General features: G+C 41.6%; 1 protein-coding gene across 1 annotated transcript; it reads left to right on the forward strand.

Moving 5' to 3' along the window:
• Window positions 1–2,028: 2,028 nt before the first annotated feature.
• LOC114029667 (keratin, type II cuticular Hb6) lies at window positions 2,029–9,221 on the forward strand. The gene is made up of 9 exons (XM_027844265.1): window positions 2,029–2,440; window positions 3,355–3,563; window positions 4,386–4,446; window positions 5,186–5,281; window positions 5,704–5,868; window positions 6,049–6,174; window positions 6,515–6,735; window positions 8,052–8,083; window positions 8,234–9,221. The coding sequence occupies exons 1-9, from the start codon at window positions 2,069–2,071 to the stop codon at window positions 8,455–8,457; spliced, it is 1,506 nt and encodes a 501-aa protein (XP_027700066.1). The 5' UTR covers window positions 2,029–2,068; the 3' UTR covers window positions 8,458–9,221.
• The last annotated feature ends 11,529 nt before the right edge of the window (window positions 9,222–20,750 follow it).

The following is a 20,750-nucleotide window of genomic DNA, read 5'->3' on the forward strand; positions in this document are numbered from 1 at the left end:
TCTTTCTTTCTTTCTTTCTTTCTTTCTTTCTTTCTTTCTTTCTTTCTCTCCCTCTCCTCCTCTCCCCCTTCCTCCCTCCCCCACCTTCATCTATCTATATCCAGCATTTGCTTATCTGTGAACATGTTGAATCTTCCCAGTAGAATTTAAATTTCTTGAGGGCAGATGCTGTCTTGCTTTTGCATCTGTAACCCCAGAGTTCCTGGAAGTTTAGCAAATGTTTGTAGATTGGTTGATTATCATTTAGGAACAATTATCTCTAGGGAAGGCTTTCTGTAGAAGAGGTTAGAGTATCTTGAGGACGATTTAGATATTCAGGGTTTTGGGGGACACTTTGTATATAGGAATAACAGCCATTTTAGTTGCTGATGGAAAACAAAGGACAACAGGAGAGTTTGGAGAAGAGGTGGAGAGAGAGGCCAATTCATAGATTACAGGATTTTGAGTTAGAGAGAAGTTTAAAGATCACCTAATCCAGGGGGTGCTGGTAAATATTTAACAACTAACTTTCCAAAAGTTTAAATTGGCATTATTAACATTTTCTCCATCACTTTCTTAAGGCTGGACAATCAACAAAACAATAGGTCAAACAACTCATCTAAAGCCTATGCTAATTTATGAGGTGTAAATATTCACACTGAAAATTTAACTTGGAGGCTTGGAGGAGTCTTAGTGTTCTTTCCACTATGCTGTAAGGCAAGGGAGGTAGAATCCTATAATTTCTAAATTGCCTTCAGGCTCTAAGTACATGATCCTAGACTCCACACTGCTTCTATTCTTAGAGGGGCTTTGAAACAACAAAGAAGTAGCCCCATCACCAAAAGGGGGTGGTTGAGGGGGAGGTAGGAGCAGATCAAAGAATGGGGTTCTTTGGTTTGGTTGTCTACAGGATCCTCCAGCTGGGACACATTGAAATCCCCCCTCCCTTTTGTAGGATGGTGTGGCTACACCTGTGAGATAGTTTGGAGGGGTCATTGACTATTGGGACTATTGGTCAATGGACTATTGGGGCTATTGATCTCTAGGTTCTCAGGAGGAGCTGAAAGGATGGTGCTGAAAACAGAACTGTCCAGTCTCTGGAAAAATCTTTACTGCTGCAACTCTTGAACAGGGTCTGATTTTACATTTTTTGAGGGGAGAGCCTCATTTGAAAACTTTGGGGAGCAGGAAGTATTTGGTGTAGTGGAAAGAACACTGGACTTGAAGCCAGAAGACCCTGGTTCAGTTACCAGTTTTGTGTTTTAGTATCTGGGTGACATTGGGCAGTTCATCTTACTTCTTTGGACTTCGGTTTCCTCATCTGAAAAAATGAGGGGCTTAGAGAATTTCCGGGGTCCCTTCCAGCTTTAAATCCTGTGGTTGTGTGTGTTTGTATTCATAGGTGTGTGTAGGCAATTTATAAATTTGCTTTGTGTATGTGTTGTATGTGATCTTATATGGGAGTGGGCATAGAAGGTAGTGTGCTGGCATATACATTTGTGCATATGTGACACCTATATGTTGCTAAAGAAGCCGTCACAGAGAACCATGAAAAAGGTCTAACATCTTCTCTTGTTCCCCCAAATAATGTCTGATTCAAGGTTCTCCCTTTCACCCCTGATCCCCCAGCTTAGCACAGAAAGCATTTCTAGGAGAGGGGACCCCTGTCCTCAGAGCTTGGAGTTCTGGATCCAGGAAGGGAAGAGAAGGGAGGAAGGGAAGAAGAAACCTCAATCACGCTTACTGGCCCTGCCTCAGTCCCCTGGCCTGAGTCACTCCAATCTCCCAGTTTCCACACCTGCATAATGGGAGGGGATGGTGTTTGGGTCTTTGAAGATGAAAAGCGGGCATTTTGGGGTGAAGGTTCATAAACATCTGTGCTGCATCTGACCCCCAATTAAACAAATTAAGGGAGGAGCTGAAGCAGCAAAATGTCCCAAGCCCATAAAGGCTGTTAATTGCTCTTGACCCAGTGACGGGGGCCAAGCCTGACTTCCACAGGTATAAAAGGACCACGGCACCCATAGGCTGACATCTTGTTGACAATTCCTCTCCTTCTCATCAGACAACCGTGCCTAGAAGCATCAACATGACTTGTGGATCTTACTGTGGAGGCTCTGTGAGAGCTTTCAGCTGTGTCTCAGCCTGTGGGCCCCGACCTGGCCGCTGCTGCATCAGTGCCGCTCCCTACCGAGGAGTGTCGTGCTACAGGGGACTGACCGGCTTTGGCAGCCGCAGCGTCTGTGGAGGCTACAGGGCTGGCTCCTGTGGCCGGAGCTTTGGCTACCGCTCTGGGGGAGTGTGCGGGCCCAGCACCCCCTGCATCACCACCGTGTCTGTCAACGAGAGCCTCCTGACCCCCCTCAACCTCGAGATCGACCCCAATGCCCAGTGCGTGAAGCATGAGGAGAAGGAACAGATCAAGTGTCTCAACAGCAAATTCGCCGCCTTCATTGACAAGGTCGGTGATAGGAGAACTGAGCTCTGCTCTGTGGGGAATGCCCTGGGGGCGGCAGGGGGAAGAATGCAAACAAACAGAGGGAGAAGTCTTGGAATCCTGTGTAGGATGGGGCTCTTTCTGAGCCTTGACAAAAGGGGGCAAGGATGACCAGCTAGCTTCCCCTTCTGTACTGCCCTAGGAGATCCCAATCAGCACAGGTATCCCTAGAAGCCCCACCGTCCTCAAAGCTTCTCCCAGTTACCTACAGTCTGTCCTTTGCAGGGTGAGCATAGGGGGACCAGGGAGTCCCATCTGAGACTAGGGGCTTACCCTCTCCTGCCTTTAGAATGAGAAAGATGAGGACTTTGGACTAGAGCAGTTTTCTCGTTAAGACTCAGAGAATCAGATATTTCTGTTTGGGGACCCCAGTTTTCTCATCTACAAAATGAAAAGGTTGTACTAAAATTGAAGGTGCCTGCTGGCTCTAGATTTTATATTCTCCCCTCTCCTATTCTTGGGTCCTCTCTATGTTGGAAAATCCAGATGTTCAATAATTAGATACTTTCTGGACTAGAAAAGCATGATATGTCCCATTAGCCATCCTTGGAATTACAAAATCCAGAGCTTTGCCTACCATTCTGGGTGAAAACATTCAGGGATTTGGTTTTTTATTAGTTGCCCTCTCATCTGGACAGGACACATGTTCACAGGACCAGTCTTCTATTAGTTGTCTTCCCTTCCCCGCCTTCCCTCCTGCCCCCTACCTTCCTTCCCTTCCCTTCCCCTCCCTTCTCATGCCCTCCCCTCCCCAAGATATTTCCTCATTTTCCCCTATTGAGTTCCTGGCTGGACTCACTCCCTCTGAAACACCTTCCATGGGATATGGGAATAACCAGGAACTACCCTGACCACTCACCTCCCTCCCTGGGCTGCAGGTCCGCTTCCTGGAGCAGCAGAACAAGCTTCTAGAGACCAAATGGCAGTTCTACCAGAGCCGGAAATGCTGCGAGAGCAACTTGGAGCCCCTGTTCCAGGGCTACATCGAGACCCTGAAGCGGGAGCTGGAGTGCGTGGAGGCTGACAGTGGTCGCCTGGCTTCTGAGCTCAACCACGTGCAGGAGGTGCTGGAGGGCTACAAGAAGAAGTGAGTGTTTAGCAAAAGAAAGGAAATAAGCTTCCATTAAAGAACTTCTCAATAGTAGAAGGTGTTAGGGACAGGGACATAGAGATGGGTAGACTTTCAATAGAAGGGAGATTCAGGTACATGGGGTATGGATACAATGAATGCACTTGGTAATGGGGGAAGGAAGGGTGTTAGAACTCCCTCAGTTTGGGTGCTAGAAAGGGAAGAAAGAAGGGCCTTCTGGATATTTATCACTTCTCCATCTTGGATTTGCTTTCAATCACTTCTTCTTTTGACATTACCACTCTAGTCAGCTCTCATTCCCCCCTGTGCTCCTCATCCCCCCAAAGAATCTTACAGATCAATTGGGCCACTAGAAAGAAAAGTCTTCTGTTACTGCTTTATTATCTACCCTCAGAGAAAAAAGACAGCTCCACATAGGCTGATTTTGTTCATCTCCCTAATGTTAAAATGGAGAAAGAGGGAAATGAAGCCATGGATAAACTGAGGAAGGTGGACAGCATTGTAACTCTTCCCAAGACAGTTACACAAGGAAGCTTTCTGAAGTGCTGTGGGTTCCCACATCATGGCCAATGTTCACATATAAAGATAAAAACATGTCTCAGGTTCAAAAAGAGGATGACTTTTAAATGATCAATTATTTGAAATTCTGCGTTGCTAGTGGACCCTTCTTTGATATGGAGAACCAAGAGTTAGGTCTCCATTTTTTGATACTAGTCTAATACATGTGATTTCTCCCAGTTTACATGCCACCCTTTCCCTTAGAAGGATGTCAGTCTGCCTCCCACTGATCTGGGTGCCCTCTCCTTTAATCTATTTCAGGTATGAAGAGGAGGTCTCCCTGAGAGCCACAGCTGAGAATGAATTTGTTGCTTTGAAGAAGGTGAGTGACATTGGATATAGGACTTAACTTGAAAGAGAGAGATGGGAGAATGCCCAGAAATGTGTACTTACAAAACTTTCTTCAGAGTATAGATATCTGTTATCTTCAGAAGAGGATAAGATGATCTTTCCAAAGCAAGGCAGGCTACTGAGCAGCACAATTAGAAGCTGGGAGGTGATTTTTGATCAGGGAGTGGTATCCAGCTCCAAAGAAGGGACGAGTATGAATTGACCTCTGGGGGAGCCTTCTTGCTTTGGAAAGGGGTGGAGGTTCTGCCAAGTCTTGGAACAAAGAAAGCATCTCTACATCTGCATCTTTTCCTATCCCAAGTTTCTTCTATATTCCTTTGAGATGGAACCTAAAAGGTCTTGCCCAATCAGATCCATGAGCAAAGATATGACTAGGAGTAGTAAGACATGACTTAATACATCAGGGCTTGGGAGAAGGGAAGGGAGTTAAGGAGAAGGTGAATGCTTGGTTGGAAAGAAAAGGAGAACTAGACCTGAGGATATTGTCCCAGATTGGGAAATGGCCTATGGGAAATCTTAGAGGTGGGGAAGAGCATATTTTGAAACTGGGAATGAAATACATTTGCCAAGAAAGAGACCTAGATTTATGTCCCACCTTTGTACCTTGATATCTATTTGACCCTCAGGTTCCTCAACTTTAAAATAAGGACTAGATAACTTCTAAGTTTTCATTTCTATGGATTCAATCTTCCTTCTCCATTTACCAATAGGATGTGGACTGTGCCTACTTGAGGAAATCTGACCTGGAGGCCAATGTCGAGGCTCTGACAGAGGAGATCAACTTCCTGAGGGCCTTGTATGAGGAGGTGAGAGGCTGAGAGGGAACTCTTGGAGATGCACAGCCTGTGGAGGAGAAGAAAGGCCAGGGGCAGGAGAAGGCAGTCAGGCCCTGTGGGGTTTGGGAGGGAGGAATGGGCTAGCTCTGAAGACAGTGAAACTAATTGGGAAATCAGAGCAAGTCTGCTGGTTATGTCAGGATAAAGCAAGGAATCTGTAGGTCTTATTAGAAATCAGGAAGTGGGATCAATTGAAATAGAAATTCCCTGGATGATTCCTGCCTCTCTATGTGACTTTCCTGGGACTATGTGTCTGAAGTGGGGGACTCTGAGGGTATGGGACATGTCTGAAAGTAAGATGGAATCCTGGGAAGGAGTTATACAGAGACAGAATTCCATTCTCAACCAACTTTTGACCATCTCTTTCTTTTCCCCTTCCCCTGACTTTGTAGGAGATCCGAGTTCTTCAGGCCCACATCTCAGACACCTCTGTCGTGGTGAAGATGGATAACAGCAGAGACCTCAACATGGACTGTGTCATTGCCGAGATCAAGTCTCAGTATGATGACATTGCTAGCCGCAGCCGGGCTGAGGCTGAGTCTTGGTACCGCAGCAAGGTGAGTGGGCCTGAATTCCTTCCCTTTTCTCCCACCTGGAACTGCAGTGGGAAGGTTGGTGGGTAGGCTTTAGGAATGGCTTGCCTTTTATCCAGAGACACTCATTTTCGGGGCCATTCCCAGTGTGGTTTTGTCTTTCTCTAGTACATGCTTCCCCTCTTCCTCTTCTTCCCCTTATAGTGTGAAGAGATGAAGGCCACAGTGATCCGCCACGGGGAGAGTCTGCGCAGGACCAAGGAGGAGATCAATGAGCTGAACCGCATGATCCAGAGGCTGACCGCCGAGGTGGAGAATGCCAAGTGCCAGGTACGGGTACAGATCACATTTGGATAGAAAAGAATTAGGTTATTCCAGAGCAAGAGGGATTCAGCATATATACCAGGGGGAACTCCCAATGAACCAGAAAAGACAAAAGATAGAGGGAGAGCTATAGAACCTTTTTCCTTAGAGAATTCCCTTTCTATATGGTCTACATGGCACGTGTGTGTGTGTGTGAGAGAGAGAGAGAGAGAGAGAGAGAGATGGATGAGGGAAGAATTATGTACAAAGACAGGGAAAGGATTGAGTTGGTCTCATTTGGGAAACATAGTTCCAGAACACTTTGCTAACTTGCCTTCTCCTCCCTGGCTCCTGTCCCCTCTCCCAGAATTCCAAGCTGGAGGCTGCTGTGACTCAGTCAGAACAACAGGGCGAGGCTGCCCTCAATGATGCCCGCTGCAAACTGGCAGGCCTGGAGGAGGCTTTGCAGAAGGCCAAGCAGGATATGGCTTGTCTGCTGAAGGAGTACCAGGAGGTCATGAACTCCAAGCTGGGTCTGGACATTGAGATAGCCACCTACAAACGGCTGTTGGAGGGCGAGGAGCAAAGGTGGGTGCCTGGGACAATCTTTCCTTCTTCCCAATCCAGCCAGGTCTCACAGGTTGCTCTGTCCCTAACCATACCAAACTAGGGCAGAGGAAACAATCACTCAACTCTCCTTTACAATCCTCCCCCCATCCTGCACTGGACAGGTAATTTGAACTTAGTCCTATGAGTACTCTTCCCACCTCTTATAAGCATTTGAGTGGGGGTCTTCAGTTGGACTCATTGACTGTGGGTGTGGGTCCTCAGCTCAGGGCTTTGCCTGTAGCTTCCTGAGCAAAGTAGCAGCGTCAAATTCTTGAACCTTGATCCTTTGAACCTGGTATCAATAACCTTCACTTCCTCCCCAGGTCTTTTCTTCACCTCCATTGCTGGCACTTAACCCCTTTCTATTCCTAGAACTCTACCACCCCTTTAATGTGATACTTAGTCCTCCCTATCCCTGATGGTTAGCACACTCAAGGCTCTTAGCTTCCCATCCCTGACACTTATTCCATCCCCATTCCACCCCCACCAATAGCACTTAGCCTGTCCTCTCATATTTAACCCTCTAGCCCTGGCATTTAGTGTCTATCTCATCCTTGGCACTTTACCCTTTATCCCTGGTTCTCTCTGTCCCTATAGGTGCTCTAAGGCTTTCATCACATTGATCTGACCCCACCTTTCCTGGCAAATCCAGCCCCAGATTTCTATCAATTTAATTGTTTTTTATACTTGAGGGCTGTGATGAGAAGCTTTCATTGGCTTGTCCCCAACCCTCTGATTTCTTGAGTTCCTCAAATTGGCATCAATAATGGAAGCAAGGGTTGCATCTAGAAGAACTTTCTTTTCAGATACTCAAAGGTTGTGTTCTCTTCTGCATAGATCTGGATAGATCTTTACAAAAGGAATTGATAACTCTTAGTGATGGTGAAATACAGTCTCATGAAAGGCAAGGGAATGGACTAGATGATTCTTGTGTCTCTGGCTGGGTCAATCACTAAGAGATGGGGCAGAGAAATTTAAACCAAGTATGGTCCGGGCCTCTTGGGTCTTTCAGCCAGCCAGTCAAGTCAATCAGTAGTATAACTCTCCACATTGGGCATCTCTTTTCTATGAGCATTGGGAAGGGATGTCGGGAGAGACTTTGCTTCTGCCTCAGCCAGCTTCTAGTTTAATGTGGAAGTTAGGGCCCCAGCATTTCTAGAATTTAAACAGAGGTCTCCTGATTCTAAATTCAGTGCCTATTGAATGACTTTGAGTTTTATTTCCCCTTCATTGAGTGGACTGAGGGGCTTTATTGGTATTAGACTGACCTGTCTTCTTTTTCTTCCCCAACACAGGTTGTGTGAGGGTGTTGGTGCCGTGAATGTCTGTAAGTAATCTCTGCTTTCCCCCTTTGCTCATATTGGGGTTGTTAGAGTGTCTCTTGTGGTGGTTGTTGCCTTCTGGATGCTATGAAGTGGACCAAGGTGTATGGAGCCCAGGTTTGACCCTGTTTTTCTCTTGCCTGTCTTCTCTGTAGCTGTCAGCAGCAGCCGTGGTGGCGTCGTCTGTGGCGATCTCTGCACCAGCACGACTGGTGCCCGTGTTGTCAGCACTGGCAGCAGCGGCCCCTCTGGCGGCAGTGTGGTGGTCAGTGCCCCTAACGCCTGCGCCCCCTCTGGGGTTGGCTCAGGCTATGGGGTTGGCTCAGGCTACAGTGTCCGCTCTTGTGGCACCAGCTCTTGTGGGATCAAGAGGTGTTAGGAGATCAGGAGGAAACAGAACTGAACTTCACCCCAGAAATGTCACTGGAATCTGACCACATCCCTTGACTGCTCTTGGACAGCAATGCATTCCTCAGCCCCATCCTTTCTCCACCAGCCCAACCACAATTCCAACAATAGAGCAGGAGAACTTGCACATTTTATGCCTCCACGTGAAATTTCCCAGGGATTTCCATCTTCTTCTTCTACTACCTGATGGCCTTATTTAACCCAGACCTCAGTAGCTGTTGGATGGCCTGATCATAATACCCAATCGGATCTATTTCTCAGATGGGTGGATGGCTCCCTTTTCTGAATCTGTTGCTCATTCCAGGCAGTTATTTCCTAGTAGTTATCTCACTGTACTATGGGTTCACATTCTTCTTCTCCAACTGTCTATCTGTCTTCTGCTGGATTATTTGGCTCTGGTGGGTCTTTTACTATACCAACACCAAGGTCTATGGAGTGTGGAGCAGAAACCCCATGTGGGAGCAGGGGGTTTCCCAGTAGCTTTAGGTGATGATCCTTGGTTGTACCAACAGTCAGTCACCCTGTCTAGGCTGTTATTGTGGCTGCTGCCTCTGGAATGGAAAGATGAAACATTGCTGTATTTTTGTTTTCAGTTGATTCTATGATATTCATACCCCATCTAATTTCCTTCCCTTGTCTGTACACAAAAACTCCCCGGAAGCCAATAATTCAGTTTCTTGTATGTTTGTCTTTGTTTCATTCTGTATCTCCAATAAACTCAATGTAGTGAATCAAGTCTGGTGGCTAAGGGTCTTGAATGTACCAGTGACCTTGCCTCACATATGTGAGTAAGGAGATTCATAGAACTCCTTACAGGCTTATCAAGTACACCAGGATTGGAGCAAGTTGAGAAATTCTCCATTTGGTAGTCAGCTCAAATCTAATTGTCTGTCTGTGGGTGGGATGATTTCAAAGGCAGGATACTTTCCCTATATAACACAGGCTGATTAGATCTGCCTCCTTCCCAATGGTGGAGAATGGGCGCATACATAAAGATAGTGACTAATGACTATTCATGAAGGTAGCCGCTAACTCCAAAGGAATTCTACCAACCTATTCTGCCATACTTGACCAGCTCAAGTTTGCTGCATTTATAAAAGACTCCATTTCCCTTTGTTTATATAATAAGGGTGAACAGAAGACTCTTTCCCAATCCATTCTGCTGAGTATATCCCTCCCCATTGAACCAAAATATTCATTTGCAAATCCATTGGAGGTTCAAGAGATCAGGACTTCACGTTCATTCCTGTTACATGTAGTGTAAAACTGACAGCTCCCGAAACAGGAGGGCCAGCTGGCTATCGGGTTATTTGTTATGGACAGATCTGACCTTTAAGGACAATGACATGGATATGTACATGCCTTCTTCTTGTATGAGTGTGTCCACATGGTTTGTATATTTTCCAGAAGTTAGAGCATCTTAATGTAAAGCTTGGTCTATGTTTCTCAAAATCCCAAACATGATTAGCAACACCATCTCCACAAAGGCAGGCAATGGTTACAGAGAGTTCTGGGACTCAGGACTTGGTTTCTCCTTCCTTTTAACTACAAAAGAGCTGAGAAATCTTTGGGACCGTGGCCACACTGAAGTGAGAATCATAGGATCATAGATCTAGTTCTAAAGAGACACAGGAGACCTGGATTGCTGGCTTTATCATTGATTCCCATGAAGATGGGCAAGTCTCTTTATCCTCCTGGGCTCTTTCCAGCACTAAAACTCTGTGTTTTAATAAGCCCACTTCAACAACCCCGCGCCTACCTCCCAGAATTGTTGTGAGAATTAAATACAATGATATTTGCAAACTTTAAAGTGCTGTATAAATACTAACTATTATTAGTGCTAGTATATGAGAAAGGGGTGGAACAAAATGCTATTTGAGGGGAAGAGGTCTTTGCTGACTGGGGAATCAAAGTATTCCTGGGGAAGGTGGCTTTTAAGTTGGATTTTAAAGAACAGGTAGAAATTTCACAATTGAAGGGGAGGAAGGGTCTTTTGGGCATAAAAACAGTGTAAGCAAAGGCATGGGGATGGAGAAAGAGAGTTATACCAGTTCAGCTGAGTGCATTGAGAGAGGCACAATATGAGATATGGTTGGAAAGGTAATAACAACTGGAAGGAAAAGGAAGGGCTGTCAGATTGGGTAAGTTCTTGAATTTAAGGCAAAGAAATTTGGCCTTTAATTCTTAAGCAGCTGAGAACCAGTGGAACAGAGTGACCAAATTCATGCATGAGGTAAATAATTCAGGCAGTGGTATGGAAGATGGCTTGGACTGGGGGCACATACCATAAGCACAAAAGCCTGCAAGGGAGAGACTGTGGAGGAGGTCTAGGAAGGTGGTCCTGGCCTGGGGTGCTGGTGGCTCTAGGAATAGGAAGCAGTGGATGACATGGAGTTTGGGACATAGAGACAATTGGGACTGTATCTATCACTAGGGACACGAATGAGATTCTAGAAAGTCATTTGTGGAATAGTACAAAGAGATCTTCAGTGTCTTCAGAAGACCTGGTTTCAAATCTTCCTTCTAGCTATGAGACCAGGAATACATCATTTCACTAAGCCCCAGTTTTCTCATCCACAAAATGGGAAAATAATCCTTCTCCTGTATACCTCATGGGCTTGTTTTAAGAAAGTGCTTTGTAACACTTAATGCATTAGATAAATGTGATCTAGTGTTATTATATTTACATTTCAGACTCTTAGTTGAAGTTCAACACTGGTTTTAAGAGGCGATCAAGAGGCTGAAGAGGGAGAATCCCAGAAAAAATGTTCAGAAGGCCTGGAAGACCAAAGTGGCCTAATACCTTAGTGCAGCCTTAAGTTATTGAAACTTAAAAGTGCTCTAAGACTTTTGGGACATTATATTAGAGTATTTTTGGCGATTGCAACAAACCAGACAGAGTCAGATAAAGGCAGAAACAGGAAGAGTTTGGGACAGGGAGAGGAATGAGACCTGTGACTTCATTAGCGTGGGGAGCTCCCCATACAGGGAGGATGTGAAATCTGAAGGCTAGAAAGGAGTTCAGAGGCTGCTTATTCTACTTTGGTCCATTCCTTCCAGTGTTTAGGAGGGTTTCGAGGGGTGTGTGTGTGTGTGTGTGTGTGTGTAAATATATGTGTGTATATGTAGTGCGTGGTGTGCACTGTGGGATAGGGACGATCCTGGGACTGGGATGTGAAAGTCCATGGTGGGAAAGGCAATGAAAGAAAAAACATTTGATGAGATATACTGAAAGTCACAAATCATTTGCTTTGTCAGCAAGAGTGACAAGTGGTGTCTTGTGTACTTTTGTTGAAAAATCTGAGGAAGAACAGACCTCATCTTTTTGATTGGGGAGTTCATAGTGAAGTGAGGTCACCACGAAAGGAGTAAGGGAGAGTTTTGAAACAAGATATAGATTATGAACTTTGTGAGAGTGGGCCCATGAAATTTTTAACTCATTGTAATTCCCATGCCTAGCACATAGTAGGCATTCAACAAATATTTTGTTAGTAATGATGGTGACAATCCTCTATAAAATACTATTTTATTGTTGAATCATGACATGAAGGTGACTTTGTGTTTTCAAAGGTTAAATTATTAGAATACAGGTTACAGATTCTACCAGATTGAAAAACTTCAGGTATGGGCTCCTTTCCCAGAGGCAAATCACTGGTAGGCTGGCCACTTGGTCAAGAATCTTTTGATTATGGCAACCTGTAAAACAGAAGGAAAAAAACCCGCAGGCATTAGTCCTATCTTGCCCTTTTTTTTGCTTTTGTAGAGAAGGCAGGGGTAGAGTGATGGCAGGTGGGGAAGGGGGAGAAGGTACTAAGAACCATATTTTGTTGTTAAATTATATATAAATATTGACTCAACTGTGGAGACTTTGAATGTGACACCTTTGCTCAGTGACCAAAGAAGGACATTTTAATGGAGAGACTGAATAATTTTAATATGGGCATTCATGCTATAAATGAAACCAGAACAGAAAAGGGAGTCATGGCTAAATAGAAGGCTGGTTCACAGGTTCTCTCTCCTTGGAGAGGCAAACAAAGGGGTTGGTAGAATTGGTTTTTTATTGTGCATCCAATTGCAACATAAAATATCATTTCATGGGATGCTTTGTCATTTTGCATTGTATTACTTATGATGAGCTTTTATAAAAGGATTGCTGTGAAGATAATTATAGCTTATGTGACATTTGTTGCAGAGGATAAATAGCAAAGGAAATTGTGTGAAGAAATGAATAGGGCCTTCCAAAATAAATCAACACGTACTTTAATATTCAGTTACTTCAATGCAAAGATAGGTAAAGAAGAAGATGTTGTAAAGTATGTTGGAGAATACACTCAGAAACAATGCCAAAAAAAGATGCCAAAGCCTTATACACTACTCAGAAATTTTGTGTCTCTACAAGGTGTCCCAAGAGTCTTAGCCTTAGATTTTTGAGACACCCTGAATCTTTTATTCAGGAAGAAAACTCAGAGACATTGAAAATAGGAAGCCCTAAATAGTGTCACAAAAAATGAAATTGTCTATGATTTCAGACAGGAAATAACTGGTTACCAATGTGGGAGCTATTATGAATCATCAGGCCATTGGCTTGTTAAAATGAGGATCAAAATCAATGCCAAATTAGGAGAACAAAAATGGAATTATATGGTGTGCAATTAAAACAACTCCAAACTGAAATGCTTAAATAAACTATTGACAAAAAAAAATTTAAAAGGAAAATGGATAATTAAATCACATGAAAAGGCACAAAGACCTATTACAGTAGAGGGAAAGAAGGGAGGGAGCTGAGCATTGTTTGAACCTTACCCTCATCAGATTTGGCTCAAAGAGGGAATAATACAGTCAGTTAGATATATAAATCTAACTTACTCTATAGGAAGTAAGAGTGGAAAGGGAAAAGAAAAAGGAGGGGGTGGATAGAAGAAAGGGAAGAAGTAGTAAGGGTAAAGGGGAAGAAAAGGGAGGAGGCTGATAGAAGGGAGGGCAGACTGAAGGAGGTGGTGGTTGAATGCAAAACTCTAGTGATGACGGAAAGGGAGAAAGGAGAGAGAAAAGCATAAACAGGGGAAAATAGAATGGAGAGAAAGACACAGACTGTAATTATAACCATAAATGTGAATGGGATGAACTCTCCCATAAAATGGAAGCAGGTACCAGAGTACATTAAGAACCATAATCCTACAATATGTTGTTTAAAAACCTGGAAAGACTTATACAAACTGATGCTGAGTGAAATGAGCAGAACCAGGAGCACATTGTATGCAGTAACAGCCACATTGTTTGATGACTGACTTTGATAGGCTTAGCTCTTCTCAGCAATGCAAGAATCTTAGACATCTCGAAAAGACTCACAATGGAAAATACTATCCACATCTAGAGTAAGAACTTTGGAGTCTGAAGGCAGATGGAAGCCTACTATTTGCTCTCCTTTTCTTTTGTTGTTTTGTTTTGTTTCTTCTTTCTCGTGGTTCTTCATATTAGTTCTAATTCTTCTTTACATCATGACGAATGTGAAAATGTTTAATATGAATATGTAAGCAAAGCCTATACCAGATTGCACACCACCTTGGGGAGGGGGGAGGAGAAAGGGGAGAAAATTTAAAATTCAAAATCTTACAAAAGTGAATGTTGAGAACCAAAAATAAATTTTAAAAAGGGAAAATAGATAGATACCAACACAACCAATTACCATTTCCTAAGGAAATTTAAATGATTAAATTAATTATAGAAAAGAGGGGGATAAGAGAGCCTAGAATCTGCCTTAGCAAGAAAGCACTTGATGTTTCCAAGTCAGTCAGTCAATACACATTAAGAACTACCTATTATGTGGCAAATACTACACTAAGGGCTGGGGATCTAAGTTGTTGTTCAGTCATTTTTCAGTCATGGCCAACTCTTCATGACCCCATTTGGGGTTTTCTTGGTGAAGATACTGGAGTGGTTTGCCATTTCCTTCTCCAACTCATTTTACAGATGAGGAAACTAAGTCAAACAGAGTTAAATGACTTGCCAGGGTCATAGCTATTAAGACACTGAGGCTGGATTTGAACTCAGTTCTTCCTGACCCTAGGGCCTGCACTCTATCCACTGTACTACCTAACTGCCAAGAGATATAAAGAAAGGTAAAAGACAATCCTGCCCTCAAGGAGTTCTAATGGAGGAGATAACATGCAAACAACTATGTACAAACAAGTTATAGGCAGGATATATAACAAATAATCAACAGAAGGAAGGTACTAGAATTAAGAGGGATTGGGAAAGGCTCCCTATAGAAAATGAAATTTTAGCTGGGACTTGAAAAAAGCCAGGGAATCCAGGAGGTGGAGATGAAGAAGAGAATTCCAGGCATGAAGAATTGCTAGTAAAAATGCCTAGATTTGGGAGATTGAGTGCCTTGTTTTAGGAACAACAAAGAGTACAGTGTCAGAGGATTAAAGCGTATATGTATAAGGTCTAAGAAGACTGAAAAAATTAAGTAGGGGGTTAGGTCATGAATGACTTTGAATGACAAACAGAGGATTGTAAATTTGATCCTAGAGGTGATAAGGAGTCACTAGAGGTTATTGAGAAGGGGTAATGACATGGTTGGAACTGTGCTTTAGGTGGTTGAGTGAAAGATGGACTGGAATGGAGACTGACTTGTGGTAGACAGACCAATCCATCAGTAGGCTACTGCAGTGGTTCAGATGTGAAGAGATGAGGGCTTGTGCTAGGGTGGTGGTGATATTGGAGGAGAGAAGGGAGTATAATTGAGAGATATTAATTACAAAAGGGAAATTGATAGGCTTTGTCAACAGATTGCATATAGGGGACAAGAGTGAAAAGTCATGTATGACACCTAGATTGTGAGCATGGGAGACTGGGAGGATGATGGTACCCTTGTCAGTAACAGGGAAATTAGAAAGAAAGGAGAATTTTTGGGAAAAGATAATAACTTGAATTTTGGACCTATTGAGTTTAAAATGTTGATGTAACATCAAGTTTAAACATCTAATAAGTATATAGAGATACAAGACTGGAAGTCAGCAGAGGTTAGGGCTGGATAAATAGGTCTGAGAAACATCAATGTAGAGATAACAATTGAATTTGTGGGAGTTGATAAGATCACCAAGTAAAAAAGAATAGGTAGAGAAGAGACAGGGGCCCAGGACAGATCCCTGTGGACATCCAGAATTAGTGGGCATGACCTGCATAAACATGGAGATAGAGGAGTGGTCAGATAGGTAGGAGGAGAACCAGGAGAGAGTAGTGTTTTGAAAACCTAGAGAGAAGAGAACATCAAGGAGGAGAGAGTAATCAACACTGTCAAAGACTGCAGAGAGGTCAAGGAGAATGAGGATTTGAGAAAAGGTAATAAATGATTGCCAAGGACAACATCAATTTTGAATATAAAGTTGTTTGTGAAAGTATAGGGGCATGGGGCAGGATTATGAGAGCATCATCTTATAAAAGAACAAAAAGTGGCTAAAAAATTATGGAAAGTTTGGTGAGACATGTATTAAGCCAGATCATTTTGAAAACATTTAAGGAAACTAGAAGGATTTATTTTGTATGCTTCTATTAATTCTGATGAATTAACTTCAGAATATTTAAAAAGCCTACAAAAATAATCATCCTTTCAAGATATTATCTCCAAAATCTGACATGGGGAGATAGACAGAGATAGAGAAATTCCATTCAAAATAACAACAAAATGCATAAATATCTCAGAATTAACCTACTGAGACATACTCAAAACTTAGAGAAAACAATCTTTGAAGAAATAAAGGAAGACATATAATTGGAGGTATAGTCATTGTTCATTGCTGGGCCTCGCTAATAATAACAGTAACAATAATAATAGCTTTATATAATGTTTTGAAGTTTGCAAAATGCTTTACATATATTATCTCATTTAATACTCACAACAATACTGTGATGTAGATGCCATTATTATCCCACTTACAGATGAAGAAACTGAAGCTGAGAGAGGTCACATAGTGAGAAAGTGTCAGAGATAGAATTTGAATTCAGGTCTTCCTGATTACAGATCTAATGCTACCTAGTTGCCTCAATATAATAAAAATTACAATACTTCCTAAATTAATTTATAGAGTTCAGACCTCCTAAATTAATTTATAGACTTCAAATCATAGATTTAGAGTTGCATAGGATCTGAGAAACCATCTAGTCCAATCATCTTATTTTACAGATAAGACATCAAGTACCTAAAAAGTTAAGTGAGGTAACAAAATGGCAGCACTGAAGTTCTCAGTCTCCAAATTCAGCATGTTTTCAACTACATCACACTATCCCTGTAGTGTCATAACAATCAAACTAGCAAAGGTCATTTTATAAACAAGACAAAATTATAATAAAATTCATCTGGAGGAACACAGAGTCAAGAATTCTAAGGGAAATAATGGGGAGAAAAAGGAATGAAGTGGGTCTAGCAACACCAGAACTCAAACTATATTATAAAGCCATAATTATTAAAAAACCATTTGGTTAAAAAAAAAAAAGAAAAATTGAGCAAAAGAACAGAGTAGAGAGCTGGGAAGTAGTTGAACTGATTGTGGCACTATGAAATGGTCCAATCCTTTGGGAAAACAATTTGGAATTATACTAGAAAAGTCACTAAACTGCTCATACCCTTTGACCCAGTGATGTCATTAATGGGCTAGTCAAAGGAGGTCAAGGTGAGAAGGAAAAGTACAATTACTACCCCTCCACCCCATAACAATGCTATCATAGTATAGTGATCCAAGAAAAGCAACAACAATAACTTAGAGACAGTGGGTTCTCAATGACAATGGAATGTCTGAAGAAATTACAACCTAGTAATGTAATGGAATATTCCTAGGCCTTAAGAAGTGACAAATATGAGGAATTCAGAGGTGCTTGGGAGTATTTTCATGAGTTCATGCAAAGGGAAGTAAGCTGAATCAAGAGAGCAATTTACACAATTATCAATAATGTAATGAAAAACAATTTTGCAAGATATCAAAATTTTGATCAGTGACTAATTATGATTTCAGGGGATGATGAAACAGACTTACATGTTCTTAACAGACAGACTAAAAATAAAGAATGAGCTATACCTTGTCAGTTACAGCCAACACATTGGCTATACTTTTTTGTTACAAGAGAAGAGGGAGGTCATTTCTTGTCATAAAACAATTAATAAGTCATTAAAAAATAAAACCAAAGAAACTGGAAGAAAATGAAAAAAAATTAAATGGAAAAGATCTGTTCAGATCTCCATCATTGACAGTGGAGTCACTATGTGTTGACTCTAATGATCACTGATATACTGCATGAGGAAGTAGAAATTACACTAAGTAAAATAAAAATGAGAAAAGCAACTGGACTAGATGAAGTATACATGGCAGAGTTCCATGCTGGAGGCAACACATCTTATGGGTTTTGAGGGATTGATTCTCAAACATTTGAAAGAGGAAAATGCCAAATGCTTGGGGGAAAAATTGAGGACCTCATTACTACTGAATAAAGATGATCCAGAAAGCATCTTTTTGATGCTAAAAACATTCTACACACATAGAGAATATGCTTGATTAAGATACGAGAAAGTAAGAGACAGGTTACCAAAAATGACATTCTACAGCAGGTGCAAGGCAAAGCCATTTGATGTCACAGTAATACAAGTCTATGTTCCAACCACTAATACCAAAGAGGTCAAAGCGGATCGGGTCTATGAAGTCCTACAACATCTTCTAGAAATAGCATCAAAAAGATGTCACATTCATCATAGGTGATTGCAATGATAAAGAGGAAAATCAAAAGATAACAAGCAAGTTTGGCCTTGGAGTACAAATGAATCAGGATGGAGACTAATAGTTTTGTCAAAATAACTCTCTGGTCATAGCAAACACTCTTTTTCAACAACCCGAAAGGTGACTCTACACATAGACATCACCAGATGGTCAATATTGAAATCACATTGATTATATACTTCACAGCCAAAGGTGGAGAAGCTCTATATAGTTCGTTAAAACGAGACCTGGAGTTGACTGTGGCTCAGATCATGAACTTCTTATTGCAAAATTTAAACTTAAATTGAAGAAAGTAGGGCAAATCATCAGACTGTATAGGTATGATCTAAGCAACATCCCTTATGAATATGAAGTAGAAGTGATGAATAGATTTAAAGGATTAGATATGGTAGATAGAGTGCCTGAAAAACTATGGACAGAGGTTCACAATATTGTACAGGAAGCAGCAACAAAAAAACATTCCAAAGAAAAATAAGAATAAGAAAGCAAAATTGCTGTCTGATGAAGCTTTATGAACAGCTGGGAAAAGAAGTAAAGTAAAAAGTAAAGGAGAAAGTGAAAGATATGCCCAACTGAACGCAGAATTCTAGAGAACAGCAAGGAGAGATAAGATTTTCTTAAATGAGCAATGCAAAGAAATAGAAGAAAACAATATAATGGGAAAGAAAAGGGATATCCTCAAGAGAATTAGAGTTATCAAGGGAAAGTTTCCTGCAAAAATGGATACGATAAAAGGTAGGGATGTAACTGAAGTACAAGAGGCTAAGAAGAGATGGTAAGAATATACAGAACTAAACAAGAAAGATTTTAACATCATGATAACCACAATGGTGTGGTTACTGATCTAGAGCCAGACATACTGGATAATGAAGTCAAGTGGGCCTTAGGAAGCATTGCTAACAATACAGCTGGCATAGGTGACAGAATTTCAGCTTAGCTATTTAAATCCTAAAAGGTGATGCTGTTATAGTGCTGCACTTAATATTCCACCAACTCTGGAAAATGCAACAGTGGTCACTAGATTGAAAAAAGATCAGATTACACCCCAATTTTAAAGAAGGGCAATTCCAAAGAATGTTCAAATTACTGAACAATTGTGCTTATTTCTCATGTTAACAAGGTTATGCTTATGATTCTGCAAGCTAGGCTTCAGCAATATGTAAACTGAGACTTCCCAGAAGAATAGGCTGGGTTTTAAAGAGGAAGAGGAACTAGAGACCAAGTTACCAACATTTACTAAGTTATGAAGAAAGCAACGGAGTTCCAGAAAAAAAAATCTACTTCTAAAAAAACCCCACCTATCTACACTAAAGCCTTTGACTGTGTGAATCACAACAAAATGTGGCAAATTCTCAAAGAGATGGAAATAGCAGATCATCTTACTCATCTCCTGAGAAATGTTTATGTGATAAAGAAGTAATAGTTAGTACTGAACATGGAACAACTGATTTGTTTAAGATTGGAAAAGGAGTATGACAAGGAGTATATTGCTACCTTCTTTATTTAACTTATATGCAGAGTACATCATGCAAAATGCCAGACTGGATGAATCAAAAGCCAAATTGAGATTGCTGGGAGAAATACCACGAATCTCAGATATGCAGATGATACCACTCTGGTGGCAGAAAGTGAAGAAGAATTAAGAAGTCTCTTGATGAGGGTGAAAGAGAAGAGTGTGAAAGCTGGCTTGAAGCTCAACATAATAAAAAACTAAGATCTTGGTAACTGATCTCCTGCACTTCCTGGCAAATAGAGGGAGAAGAAATGGAAGGAGCATCAGATTTTGTATTTTGGGGACTCAAAAATCACTGCAGATGGTGATCACAGACATGAAATGAAAAGACACCTGTTCCTTGGAAGGAAAACTATGACAAATTTTGACAGCAGACTGAAAAGCAGAGATATCACTGTGTTGACAAAGGCCTGTACAGTCAAAACTGTGGCTTTTCCAGTAGCAATGTATGGCTGTGAGAATTAGACTATAAGGAAAGCTGAACACCACAGAATTGAGGCTTTCAAATTGTGGTGCTGGAGAAGACTTTTGAGAGTCCCTTGGATAGCAAGGAGGTCAAATCAGTCAATACTAAAATAAATTAATTCAGACTATTCTTTGGAAGGATAGATACTGAAGTTGAAACTTAAAATACTTTGGCCACATAAAGACAATGCAAGACTAATTGTAAAAGACTCTGATGCTGAGAAAAATTTAAGGCAAAAGGAGAAGAAGATGGCAGAGGATGAGATGCATAGATTGTACCAAGGAGGCAATAAACATGAGCTTGGACATATCTTGGAAGATATTGGAAGACAAAAGGTCCTGGAATGCTCTGGTCCACAGGGTCACAAAGAATCAGAAACAATTGAATGACTGAACAACAACAAAAACAACATAGCAGATCGTAAATAGTCATACAATTTACTGATAAGCATAGTGAGTACCAGAACCTACTGTGATTATGGTTCATTGACTTAAAAATACCAACAACTCATGTCT

Source organism: Vombatus ursinus, unplaced genomic scaffold (assembly GCF_900497805.2).
Source record: "Vombatus ursinus unplaced genomic scaffold, bare-nosed wombat genome assembly UNPS02014941.1, whole genome shotgun sequence".
Taxonomy (NCBI): domain Eukaryota; kingdom Metazoa; phylum Chordata; class Mammalia; order Diprotodontia; family Vombatidae; genus Vombatus; species Vombatus ursinus.

Bases quoted from the DNA above. Each gene is read 5' to 3' on its own strand.
- LOC114029667 (XM_027844265.1), top strand. From the start codon at position 2,069: ATGACTTGTGGATCTTACTGTGGAGGCTCTGTGAGAGCTTTCAGCTGT. The intron at 6,736-8,051 runs GTGGGTGCCTGG...TCCCCAACACAG, and splicing joins TTGGAGGGCGAGGAGCAAAG to GTTGTGTGAGGGTGTTGGTG. The intron at 8,084-8,233 runs GTAAGTAATCTC...TCTTCTCTGTAG, and splicing joins TGTTGGTGCCGTGAATGTCT to CTGTCAGCAGCAGCCGTGGT.